This window comes from Atta colombica, unplaced genomic scaffold (genome assembly GCF_001594045.1).
Source record: "Atta colombica isolate Treedump-2 unplaced genomic scaffold, Acol1.0 scaffold12, whole genome shotgun sequence".
Classification (NCBI taxonomy): Eukaryota; Metazoa; Arthropoda; class Insecta; order Hymenoptera; family Formicidae; genus Atta; species Atta colombica.
In genome coordinates, this window is record NW_017259206.1 from 1,709,380 (window position 1) to 1,723,623 (window position 14,244).

The 14,244-nt window shown below is 33.5% G+C and overlaps 1 protein-coding gene across 1 annotated transcript in view; it reads right to left on the reverse strand.

Annotated features, from left to right (window-relative positions):
• LOC108694252 (Down syndrome cell adhesion molecule-like protein Dscam2) overlaps positions 1-12,075 on the reverse strand; it is a 168,243-nt gene extending 156,168 nt beyond the window's left edge. The window contains exon 1 of the mRNA XM_018203617.1: positions 12,041-12,075. Coding sequence (XP_018059106.1) covers positions 12,041-12,068 — 28 coding nt within the window. The 5' untranslated portion in view covers positions 12,069-12,075. The remainder of the gene's footprint in view (positions 1-12,040) is intronic.
• Positions 12,076-14,244: the final 2,169 nt, after the last annotated feature.

Here is a 14,244-nt window from a genome sequence, read left to right on the forward strand (position 1 = left end):
TTAAAGCGCACCGCGAATTTCAATTTCGCTGTAGGAAAATCGCTCTAATCAGTTTCCCGAGAGAATCGATAACTTCTAACATCAATTTCCCCCGTAACTCCATCGAGATCTTAATAATGTCACTTAATCATCCTTTCGCGTTTCTCTCTCTCTCTCTCTCTCTCTCTCTCTCCCCCCTTTTCTCAATCCGCTTATAATTAATCCAAATAAATGCAGATATTTGAAATAATTTCAAGATTTTCTTGACGCTATAATTTAAAACGTTTACTGTGACATCAAGCATATTGAGATTTAAAAGTGAAAACTCAAAACCTGTGAAAAGTCAAAACTTAGTTTCAAATTTTGCATAAGATAAATTCACTGTCTATTAAATTTAGAGTATCTTCACTGAGAGAAAAATTTAAGATTATAATTATATAATTATCATGATTATTATTGCATATATTAGTAATAATAATTATAATGTAAATATATGTATAATTTTACTAACATATCTGTATAATTAACATGCCAAAAAAGATTATAAATTACAGTTTCATGTTATTACATTATAAAAATGCAATTAGTATAACTTAATTATGACTTATAATTATTTTTAGGCCATATACATTATAGTTAAATTATAATCAATTACTGCAACTATTTTTATAGTAATAATAACTTATAGTAATAATTTCTCTCTCTCTCTCTCTCTCTCTCTCTCTCTCTCTCTCTCTCTCTCTCTCTCTTAGTATTTATAGTAATTTTAATTTATAATCATTTTTTATGCCCATTATTTATATTTGTTCATAAAACTGTATATATATTATATGTAGTTAGTAATAATAGCTCTATATATATAGTTATTATTACTAACTACTTATAGTAGTAGGTAATAATCAGAATTATGGTAATTATATATTGATATAGTCAAATATCAGAAACTTTTTTCTCAGTAGTATGTATTGTCATTTTGAAATCGTATATAATTCTTTCAACATAGGTATTGCAATCGTTCTTTTTAGTAGATATCTTTGTGTCACACCGGCGTAAATATTTAACCGGCAATAAGCTGATCGGCTGCTGGTATTTCCAATCCTCGATTAAACGTGCGCAGATAGATGACACGTCCATTCACCGACGCGTTTAAAGTATCCCTACGGCGTTAGCGCATGCTGTACAACTAAACGTATGTAAACACGTTTATCCTGGAATAATTCAGCAGTTAACGGCGTAACACTCGATGTGCGCGTGGGCTAATTTTGCCACTAAAGGGAGTTACTAAATATAGCATGTGTACATATTAAATCTACATCGCTATGCCGCTCTCGAGTCATCAATGACACTGCGGTGAAGTCTACAAATGAAAAGTAAGTTAATTAGCATCATGTGTTAATACGGAACTATCGTTTGCATAAAAATTTGCATGTTTTATAATTATTTAAATTTGCATAGCGCGGCTCGTGCTACTACTCTATCACTGTTCTAGAAATGTTGAACAAGTTATGAACGCGTAAAAATAACTGATAACTAAACGTTCGAGCACGTTACAGCGTTCCAATGTTCCAGCGCCGATGCTTTTAATTCCGCATGCGTATCTACGTTTTCCTTGCAACTCGCTTGATATCACGGTCGAACGATGCCGTTATAGGTATAATAGATTCATTGCCATGCAAATTTGCCCGCATTATGGATGTTACATCTTAACTACGTTCGCTTGCGTACGATCGAGGAAAATTTTATTCGTTCGTGATCGAGACTGGAGTTTAAATCAGCGCTTTTAACAAAATACAATGATCGTGTGATTTGTTTTATTATCACTTTACATTTTATTAATTTCTTTAAAAATTTAAGTTAAATAATAAACAATTTCAAAAAGCTATGCAAAGAAATAATGAAAAAAATAATAATATATTTTAAGATTATAATCCAAACTGAGAGAAAAGTGTTTAATATTTAAGGTTACATAAAATTGCATGGTAAAATAAAATCAGAATCTATTTTTATAGCTATTCCAATGTTAGTAATAGTATAATAATTACACTTGTAATTCTACCAAACAAATATATAGTTAGTATCGAGAAAAATGACTATAATTATAATAATTGCAACTATTTATTGTTTTAGTGCATGATCAGTAGGTGCCTTGAAAGAACACTTTGTTAAAATATCTAAAAATTTAGCTAGATATAGACCGACAGATCTAAAAATAATTTCGTTAGATCGAAATAATTCTGTAGAACGCTCAAGCTGATTACTTGAATACTCAAAATATTTTACAGCAGGCTCATCTTGAGCCTGCTTGAGTATCCTACAGAATTATTTTAATGATCGAATAAAGTTATTTTCAGATTTGTATCTCTAGCTAAATTTTCTCTTACTTTCGAAATATTTTAACTTAAAAATTATTCTATCCCTTTAAAAATATCTTCTATTTCTTTTTTGTTTGTCTTATAAATCGCACTTTAGTCTATCTATTGAGGAACATGTCATCGAGCACGCAGGATGTGCGTACACGCATCTTTTGTTGTATCGATGAAAAGCAATCTCAATGAACGAAAGTAAACGATCGGTCCACTCGTAGTGCCAACTGGCGCGCGCATTTAAAGACGCGAAGGGTTTAAAGGGGAGCCAAATGATTCGTCACCGAGGGGGAGGGGGGACGAATTTCGGCTCAATGAGGTCTTTGACGGTATCGAAAGATGTCGAGAATGTTCTAGCCATGTATGAAATTGCTTCGTGAGCTTTAATTTATGATCTCGGCCGTGTATAAATCGCAACGTATACATTCAAAATTCAAACCGTCGTCGTCGGTTTTTGTTTGCGCGATGTGAAAAACTGTCGGCTCTTTGTTTGCAGCTCAATTCGCTTGGGCTCGAATTATTTTTCGAGATTTTGCAGAAATTTGTATTGTGAGATAAGCTTGCATAAAAAAATATAATGCATTTTGAAGATTGATTTTTAATAACATCGTAAAAGCGCGTTTATTAATGACATTGTAAAATGTCGATTACGATATTGTAGACTTTTTTAGAAAATAAATAAAAATACGACATGTTGTAAGAGTTGGCCGGATATAAATAAAAAGACTTTTTATTCTTATATATATATATAATAAATATAAACCAAATTTACAAAATATTAATTTAAGAAAAAATAATTTATTTATAGAAGAAATATATATATATATATATACACAAAATAATATAAGTATTATAATTTACAATATAAAATAATATATATAAAATTTAAAAGAGTAGTTGTTTTTTTAATATTTAATTATTACAAATAATTTATAAAAAATTGCACAACAGAATGAGATAATATCGATCTCATAAATCGAACGAAAACATGTATTTGTCCATCTATTTTAAGTTGCCACAAGTTTGTTACGGATGTTAAATAAAAGGTATTCAAACGTGATCCCAAAAGTTTGATCGTGATAAAGCTGCGACTGATCGCTTTCAATGATTTCGTTCTGCAAGTTGCGATCCTCTAACTCGTTTCTTCCTTCGCGTTTTCACAGTAATCCACGAGCGCTTATTCGTAGAGAATCGAATGTTGAAAGACGAGTTATTAAATTTGCGTTGTCGACCATCACCGGTGATTATTTCCGAGCTCAGAGCTCTTCTCGTGTTTGTGAGTGTCATCCAGCAAACGATCAAGCGGAGGAACGGCAGGGAGTGGGGTAATAAAGAAAACTGGTGGCGTCATGTCGTACAAGGGAGAGAAGTGAAGGCAGGACGAATAGAAGTAGGAGGGAGACAGCGATTTCATTATGACTCGGGACAAAATCCTCTCAAAGTGAATCTCACGGAAAGAAGAGTAAGAATACCAACTATAGTTCGGGCACAGTCTAAAATAATCCACCGACGACGACAGAGTAATTTCAATTGTAAATGTTCACGTAAAACTTTGGGGCTAAGAAACGACCAACGTTGAATTGCCGCACCGGACTATGCGGCATGATGTATCTTAATCGCTTTTTCACTAGCTCGCGGTAATTCGTACCGAATATGCCGTCTCACAATGTTTCCGACATTCGCACCGCTAAGTAAATTCTCATTTTTTTCCCCTTGATATATTATTTATCGCTTCCTTTTGTCTTCAATTAAATAATGATATTAATAATTTTTTGTCGATAATAATTAATAATACATTTGACTTGCAAGCGAATTATTATGAATTTATATGTAAAAAATGTTATAATACATATAAATTATAAGGTACATGAGCCGAATAAGACTCAGGCAGTAAATAAGACTCACTTTTAAATTTATTACTTTAAAATCGCTTTACGCTTGTGGTATATCCTTAAAAGATGTGTCATAAGAAATAAATAAAAAAAGATTAAAGAATTAGAATTGTTAGCAACATGTTTGTTTAATATAACAAAAACTTGTGTATGAGATTAGTAGTGAGTCATTTTTATAATAATTCACTGCAAAGTTTATCAATATACAATATTTCATAATTCATATTATCATAATTCATTATAATATTATTGAACTTTCTAACTGTGGAAAATAACTAACAAATCAATTTTTGAAATAAATATAAGTATTTTTTTTAAATTGTATTGTTTGTATTAAATAAAGTCCACTTTTATGTGATTATTATTATAGCTATTATTATTTGTTTGTTATGTGTGGAATTTACGCCAAAAAATAACGATTTTTAATGCTGCTATCTTTTAAGAAATCAAAATTGCATTCAAACGCTAGAAATTTCCAAAGATTAGAAAGTTAATTATAAAAAAAATTAAAGATAATTGTAATATTCGAGAGTAGAGTAAGTCCTAAGAAATTTCCTTTCTATAATTAATAATCGTTTTAAAACTGATTTAGAAAGAAAATGTCTATTTTCTTTATTATTTTTAATTTATTTTTTATTATATTTTGTACTAAACATCATTTCGATATCATGATGAATGACGACTAATAAAAAGAAAATGAAAACAGTATATGTTTTCATATAAATTAAGGTTAAACCCAAGTCTTTGAATGAAATACTTGAAGAACTTATCGGCAGAATGCCAAGTTCGGATTCTATTATTAAAACATAAAGAGATTAAGCTTGAAGAAATAAAAAAACCTAAGAAAAAAATTTTTTTTAATTGAAAATAAATGTAATATTAAATTAAAAGACATAATACATACAAATTATATTTTTTTATGTTTTTTATATTTATATAAATGGAGAATGAAATTTTGAACAATTTTGAGAGAAATATATGTGTTTCAGATTAATATACTTAATACAAATATTTTATTTGATTATAAGACACAATATAAGATATTAATATCACTTGAGGAAATCGAGTAATATCACTGCTTGAAAAGTGTCAAGCAAACGATTATAGTATTTGTGTCCTTTTCAATCTAAGCACCTTTTATTCACGATGCATGCAATCGACAGATTACAAACGGATCATATACATCTGTCACGAATATGTATCATCATTTCCGTCTATATCGGTCACTAAAGCTCTTCTTCGCGCTTCTGGCATTCCAATAACGCATACAAGATCGTGGAACGTAAACGGTAGCTATGAGATTGAAAGCTCTGTTCGATTCTCACCCTGAAAGCCAGGGTGCGTATCGAGTAGTACGAAAGGTAAAGGAAGATGAAAGAGGGAGGAAGAAGAGGGAAGAGGGGGAAGAGAGAAAAATAGAGAAGTACACGAATAGGACGAACGTCATAAGTCGTAGAGAAATTGGAAGGTTCATAGTTAGCAACTTTCGAACTCACTTCTCCCTTTGCTCTTCATCACTTCGTGTTTCGATCTAGACTCATGCGATGCCGATCTCACGGCGATACGAATCAGTTTTCTCGAGTTTATATTCAACGAATAAATTATTCAATCCGGTGCCGGGATTCGAGCCCATTGAGATGCGTAGGCTCGTCACGTTGGCCCATGTTATTCACCTAATCGAAGAACGGCGAAAAAGCTCCACATCTTTTTCAGCCGCGGGCGTTCGCTCGTCGATCGATATAGCCGGCTTGAATTTCGATAGTCATTTTTGTTATCGATGATCAAAATCAAAGTTAAATGAGAAACTACTATGTGTGACATAACTATGTATAACATAACTATGTGTATATGAAAGTTATGTAACATTCTTGTAGCATTCTTTTTTATTGAATAACACTTTTTTATTATTTATTTATACTATTTATTGTTATAATATCTTTATCCTTATAAACTATAATATTTTTATTGTTATATAATTGAAAATACAATGACAAAAGTCTCAATTTTTTTTGTACGAATACTTAAAAATTTTAAATATTCAAATATTCAACGATTTATGCAAGATTTCATTACGATTCAGGGATTAATTATAAATAAATATTTGTTTATCTATAATTGATTTCTGCATCACAACGTAACTTTTCGTAAATCTGTACTTATATTTTAAAAAGTGACATTTTTATTATATTATTTTGTAAGACATTTCCATATATGTATATATTTCTTTCTTTTAGAGCAGTAAAAAATATTACTTCTTATTGAAATAATTTTTTATCCAAATGATAAACTGTTACTAAATTTTTTGTATTGTTTTTAAATTTAGAATAATCTGGAACTCTTTCATTATTTTGAAAAAATATGTGTATTCATCCTAAATATTTCAGTATGAATTTAAATACATATCCAGTAAAAATAAGTTATTTAAATACTTGGTATGAAGAAAGATCGTCGCCGCGAAAATATAGTAAACATATTTTTGATAGAGTAAATCATTAATTTTTATTTCGCTTATGTCAAATCCTTTACAAAGCGTATAATATATACATGACAAGAGAATGTCCATTTTTTAAATGTACTGTTACATTATTTTATATGTCAAAAATAAATTATATTTTTTAAAACAATTTTACGGAATGCAAAAGATTAATAGCGAGCGTCTAGAACGTGGAAAAATATCAACTTCGGATTGAATAGCGGTGCAGTGGAAAATTCACACACTGTTGCAGGCATGCCTTTCCGGTGTTTCCGAGTGAGAAATAATTAGCAGGTTTCATCACCCAGCACGTATGTCCGCTCGCACGTTTCAGCGACCGCGCTTTGAATATGTCACCTCGGAAGCGAATATCGCGCGTTTATTGCAGCGCCGAAAAGTATGATCATGTTAAAAGCGCAGTTAAAGTAGTAGGAATATAGCTGCACGAATTTCCGAAATGCTGAAATTATATTGACGTTAACAGTTAATTTCACCTTTTAGAAAAGTTACGGTTGGCTAGATGAGATGATAGTGATCAATGAGTTTCCTATATAATTAGGTTCAATAAAACTTGAACTTTTAAAGTAAAAAAATAAAACTTAAAGAAACAAAATTTCTAGCTTTAATATTAAGAAAATTGTTCTCAACTAAATGAAAATTGTTTTTAACAGAGAAGTTTCTTTTTTTATTGAACTTTTTAATTGATCTTTTTAAATTTCCGACTTATTATTAAAATAACTGTTGCATTTTGAAAATATTGATATTAAAGATTGATGTTTACATTTCCTTTATCCAAACTTTTGACTTTCAGAATTTCACTTTCTATACTTTAACATAGCTCATCCAGTACTTTCTACGTTCTTAATTGCTATGTTAAGTTTTCGACTCGGCTGTCAAAGTTTCTGTTGCAGATATCGAGTATTTTGTATCACATTATTAAGAGTTATATTATTCCATGTGTTTATTAAAGAGAATTGAATAATGCAAAGTTGGTCAACTGGTTTTTTAATTTTGCTTTAATTAATTAAACTTTAATTTATAATTTTTAAAAAGTTCCTATTAATTTGATGTACTACTGTATTTATTTATTTTATTAGACTCGTCGCGTATAGAGAGAGAAGTATTCAAATATTCGTCAAATTGTAGAATATAAAGTATAAAGATTAAATTAAAATTGCATAAGTGCCAACTGCAACAATAGCTACAGATTAGTATTATAATCTCTTCGATACATTATTTCGCTACTCTCTAAAATATTTAAGATGAATTTTACACTGAAGAGTGAAATCTTACTTTTAAGGATTGAAAATTGATTGAAAATTCTTTCAAGCTTGGCTCAATTTTCACTCTTTAGAGTGAGATTCCACTCCAAAGAATTTAGAGAACTTATGCTCATAGGATGCTTTTAATTAACTGATACTCTTTTAGCACGTAATTAGAATACTTTTTATCGTATATCCTTTTTTATCCTCTTCTTCTCCACAAAATTTATTTCTGCGTAGGGCACTTCCTCGCAGTACCGTCACTGAACAGTAATCGCATATGTAAGACTAATTCCTCTACTATAGGTTGCTGTACTTATGTCACACATTTATATATCTAGGATACCTAAAGATCTTAAAGATACGTTGAGAATGTCAATTCCTCAGCTTTGATAATGAGCTCTGATGATAATCAATCGAATAAGTGAGACGATATTTTTAAAATATCAGAATTGTTTTCTGGAGATTAAGGATTTTAAGTAAGTTTTAATACTTCTATTATTATCTACAAAATGGAATACAATTAATACATGTACGCGCGGAACCTAAAATGGGCGAAGTTTTTGAAAATATTTACCTAATCAGAAAATGTGATTAATATTGATATGGCGCAAGAAGATCAGGAGTGAGAAGGATAAAGAAAAGGATGTTACCTGATATAGAAAGGAGAGGAGTCTTATTAAGGGTGGCTCTTCCATCCTCCTTAGCGCTTAAATTTCAGAACGTCGTTCGAAACACGGGCGACATCGTTAAAGCACGGCAGTCGAGATTAAAGGCTTTCCCGGATTCGAGAGATTTCAAGTCCAGGATTGTCCGCAATTAGTGCGGAACGAGGGGGTAAAACGGTGGCGGTAGCAGCAGCGGTGGCGACAACGACGGTAGCGAGCTCCTTTAGGAAACTATATAAAGCTTCGCTGCGCGGAGGTGAAAGAAAGCAGGAACGTTAACGAGAAGAATCTCAAGATGCGTTGCGATCGTTATCGGCTCTTCTTCTTTTCTACAGGCCCTCAGCTGTCTGAAAGATGATTGCATTCGCCGCCAGACAAACGTACAGCAGGAAGACGTCGAGAAGTTCGTAATTGATAGTTCTTCCTTGTACATGTCTCGAGTTTATCGTCTTTATGTATCATTAAGGGAGTTATTAAAGAGACGGACGGTACAGTTGACTTTCGCGATTAATTAACGTCCTTAAGCGAGATAAATGAAAGCGCGGAGATTGGAGCTTTTTATACACTCTCATGGCAGCACGATTTTTCGTTGACCTAAATAATTTCGAGTACGCTCGCGAGTATGGCTGACGAACGAGCTAATTTAATGATCAATATTACAACGCGAATAATTTTGATGCAAAATATGTTTTTCTTTTCCGTATTGCGATATTACAATAAGGCAAAGTTTCAGTTTACGTAATACATTGATTTTAATGTATAAACAACGTAATGGTAAATGTACATTGATGAGAATTATTCGCGCATTTAGCTTTTTGAATATTCATACATTTCATATTTTTCGAATGGCAGAATCAAATGGCTATACATATACTTAAAAACAAAATTTTTTTACCATTATTATTATATCTATCACTTTTTCACGTTTAAGGTTCCTAATTAGTCGCCGCGGCCATATTGAATTGTAATGTCATAAGCGGGAATGACACGTTAAAATTTCTTGTTATTTTTAAATGAAGAGAATTTGGATAAAATTAAATAATAAGATAATTTAAATTAAATATTTGTAAAAATGAATCGAAGTTTTCTTTACCTCCCATCCTTCTTCCCAACAGTCAGCAAATATAAATAAACTAAAAATAGATAAAGTGAAAATAGATTTAAAAGTCTATATGTGTATTTTCATTTCATGTCTTTATGACTATATTTACTGACTGTCGGAGGGAGGGAAAGTAAGGAAAGCATCGGCCTATTTTTATAAGTGTTTTAAAGCAATCTTATTATTTTGTTTTATTCAAATTCTCTCTCTCTCTCTCTCTCTCTCTCTCTCTCTGTCTCTCTTTATTTACAAAAAATTTCAATATGATATTCTCACTTATAACGTCACATATACAATATGGTCACAACCAATCAGGAGCTTTACTTTAAATGAACATGCATTGTAATTTCTTTGAATATCCTAGTTGTATCTCATTATTCATTCTTCATTCGAAAACAGAAGACATGGATTTAGAAAACATAAGAAAATGTAGAAGAGAGAATTTAGAAAGAAACTTTTACAAAGAAAGCATTATTCATTGAATTAGTATTGTTCTAAATAGAACTTTTCTCCCTGTATAATATCTTCCCGTCATCTAAATCGCGTATCTAATTACAGTCTCGTAGGTACCTCATAAAATTTGAGTAGATCCGAGTTTCGTTAAGGTTTCTTTACGCAGGACGAACTTGTTAGTGTGCAGCTTCGCGGAATTAGATTTCCGTAAGCGTTGGTGTGCTTGCGTGCGCCCGCGCCCTGTTCTATCTTGTTTCCAACGAAACTTTTCGAAGCACATCGCAACTATAGACATGGGAGAGAACACGCGCGCACGTCGTGTCACACGCGCGTTTACACGCGCAGGAAGTTGGACGGTTGCGCTGAAATTGTTTCCACGGGAAAATAGTATGGACGTGCGGTAACCGGCGTCGCGATAACGCGTACGGATGTTCCGCCGCGACGCGAAACTTTCGCACGAGCAAATTTACACTTCGATCGCTTCAATTACACGCTGCGACGTCGCAGCTGTGATATCACGTTATGAACAATCGTTTTTATTATAACGCAGCCTCTCTTTCAGACATCTAGAACATTTTAATATAACGTACTATGTGAGTAGCGAAAAGTAAAACGAGAGATCACGCTCACTATAAGCTCTATCGATTGATGTACATAAAAAGAACAATTTTGCTGAAGTATTAAAAAATTTAAGTAGATACAAATCTAAAAATAATTTTGTTGGATCATTAAAATATATAAATATCTAAAAATTTAGGTAGTTTCTGATCTAAAAATAATTTTATTAGATCATCAAAGTAATTATGTAGGAAATTTAAGCATGATGAATAATGCTGCAAAATATTTGACATTATAGTAATTAGCTGAGGGTTCTACATTGTGTATCTAATTATTTTAATAATTCCAATAGATAAAATTATTTTCAGATCAGTATCCAGCTAAATTTTTAGATTCTTTAGCAAAATGGTTCTTTTTATGTAATGGTTCTTTTTAAATATCGAATTTTACGTTATTTATTGTATTCGAAATGCGATGATTCCAAAAATACATGCAAATCTGCGGACAGTATATGGACGAAATTTACGATACTTACGGTACACCACTATTCAGGAGTCACGTGTACGGCAAATCGTAAAGTCAAAATGAAAATTTGGTTCGCACTAAGCTCGGAACTCCGATGTTTATGGTCGCGATATGAGCTACTTGGAAATTGTTTTTTTTTTCTTTTTCTAATAAAACGACGCGACATCTTGTCGTAATGGCAGCGGAGCATTTTCATCACAAAATTTCGTTCTTAAAATATTTATTTAGCGACGACTTCGCCATATTTATTAATAAATATGCACAGGTTGCATGGAAAAGCTCACATTTTCAAAATAAGTGGAGATATTGTCGGAACGATCAAACTATCACGCGATATCAATGCACATTTCCGATCAAGTATAATAGAGCGAGGAACGAGCTCCTCGGCGTTATCATGAAAAGAGTAAAATCCCTGGATCAGTATGCACATAATATAATCCGACATTCTGTAGAAATGAAAAAGTTCAAACAGACGGTCGTTTAAATTCACTTTTTCCTTTGAGCGTCGATTGCACTAGTAACAGTACTTTTATTTAACTAAACCTTCATTTCCTGTCTATAAAACTATATAAGACTCTAAAGAAAAAGTGAAATAAGAAATCTATTAATTTGAATTTAATTTGAACCAATAACGCGCAAATATCAGTCTATCAAATCCTTTTTACTCAATGCTTATGCCATTGTTGGCTTTCTATTTTATTCACTACAGAGGAATCGATCCGTAATGAAAAACTTGCGATAATAAAAAAAGACATTAAAAGGAATTACCTGCGAAGATTAGGCAGCGGGCCAGCATCCTTCGATTTTGTGATCGAATCCCACGCTCGACCGAGCTCGATGCCTAGTCTCTAAAGAGGAATGCACGTCCGTTTCAGCGTCACCCTCGTAAAAAGCGATCCTCGTGATCTATCGCGCTGCCGTCGAATCGTTACCGGATCGTCACCGCCGCCGTCGTCGTTCTCGTCGTCCTCGCCGTCGTCGGCGACGTGCACGATCCGCGGCGCAGGGACCCGGTGGCGATGGTGGTCGGCGACGAGAACGAGCGGCGTGTCGTCGCGGTGTCGACAGCGATGCTGCTGCGAGTGCACGCGGTGCATACGCGGCGCGCGGCCGATCTAAAAGCCGGCGATGGTTTAGATATCGCGCGGCGGGTTGCGACGGGGGTGGCGGCAGAGGACCGGGACAACGGGATGAGGGGGAGGTGAGGAGGACACAGATAAGTATACCCGAGAGCGGAAGAGGTCCGGCGGAAAATGCGACGCGCGTCTACTACCCTCGCGATGAGAGTCTTTGGCCTCCGGCACCGCCGGCCACGACTGATCGCGCCGGGTAATCCCCCGCGAGTGCCGAAGCGCATGCGTGCCACCCTTTCTCTCTCTACATCCTCTTCCCCTTCGTCGAACGCGGGGTGGTTGCCCCTCTTCATGGAGTTTCTCTCGCGCGAGCGCTGGCTTCCGCCGAGAGGGTGTTGGTGGAAAGGGGGACGGAGAGAGGGGGAGGGAGAGGATAGTGGGTGGTAGGTAGTTGGTGCCGTTGGTGGTACAGGTGCTAGGACGCGGAGAGAAGAGAGAACGCACTCTCGCACACGCATGATGAGATAGCGCTCTCAAATAGCAGACGTGATTTAACCATTTACCGGCGCTGGTGCTTAGGAAATATTAAACGGTAAAAGCAGTGCATCATTTTTTATTGCTGCAGGTAGCACCAGGAATGGATATTTGTCTATAGCACTTAAATATCACAGTAGAGATAGTTATCTCTGATTAATTTATTAAATCACAACCAGTAGAAAAAAACGATAATAATAAAAAGAATTTATTATCTTTGATTTATTAAATTTCCTTCCATCTATACGATAGCTTCTATATTTTACTTCCTTTCTCTGGGACCCATTCACTCCCTCGGGCTGATTTCCGAGAGGGTTGACAGGTAGATAGATAGTACAGGTATTACGAAGAAAACGGAAAGCAATACGCATTCGTAGATACGGAGCTCATCGCTTCGAGGAGATAACTTTCTCCAAGAGATTTAACCGTTCATTGGAATGGCACTTCGTGCAGTATAAAGAACGTTACTAAAAGATAGCGGTAATTTTCTTGTTGCAAATAACTCTCGGACCTGTTACATCAACAGCAATTGCCCGTCTTATCTCTGATTACCTGTCATTTTCTAGATTCCATGACTAATCTATTTGTAGTGCAATGGATGCTATTATACTGCTACACAGCGTACTTAGTTCTACTAATAAACTAAAAGCACACGTCAGAAAATGTGATAAGAGATTAAGACACGATGAAAAGAGATTAAAACACTTTTTTATGCAGAAAAAATAAACTTTATGCATTACAAGTTTTGTTTTCAGAATATTTTTAAAAAATTGCATTGGGAAAAAAGTGGTTGATATTTCTAATTATAATTGCACGGTTAAATAAATTTGGTTAGGAGCACCATTTTATAATTATTACTGCTATAATGTTAGTAATAATAATTATATTTAATTCTATATACCAAAAGAATATATGGTCGACTCCGAAAACCATTATAAATTATAGTGGTCCTCATGCTTTTCTCTCATGTAATAACCATGAAAAACATTCATGTTGAAAACGAGTAAAGTATTTTTGTAATACACGGCACAGTCAGCTACAATTATTACGTGTTAAATACTATTGTGTTACAAATCGAAGCATGTCAGAAAGAATGGACGTAAGATCAATTTTAAAATTGCAACACAAAATGCAACAACAAACCATTGAAAATTTTTGTTTTACACTATTTTTGCTTCACTAGAACTTAATTTTATATTTTCTTTACATACTCGATTATTATCTTCATGTCTAGATCAACTTCTGTAAATAGAATTTATGTTTCTAGAAAAATCAATATAATATGACATAGATTGGAATAAAAATTTGTAACGCTCTCTCTCTCTCTCTCTCTCTCTCTCTCTCTCTCTCTCTCTCTCTCTATTT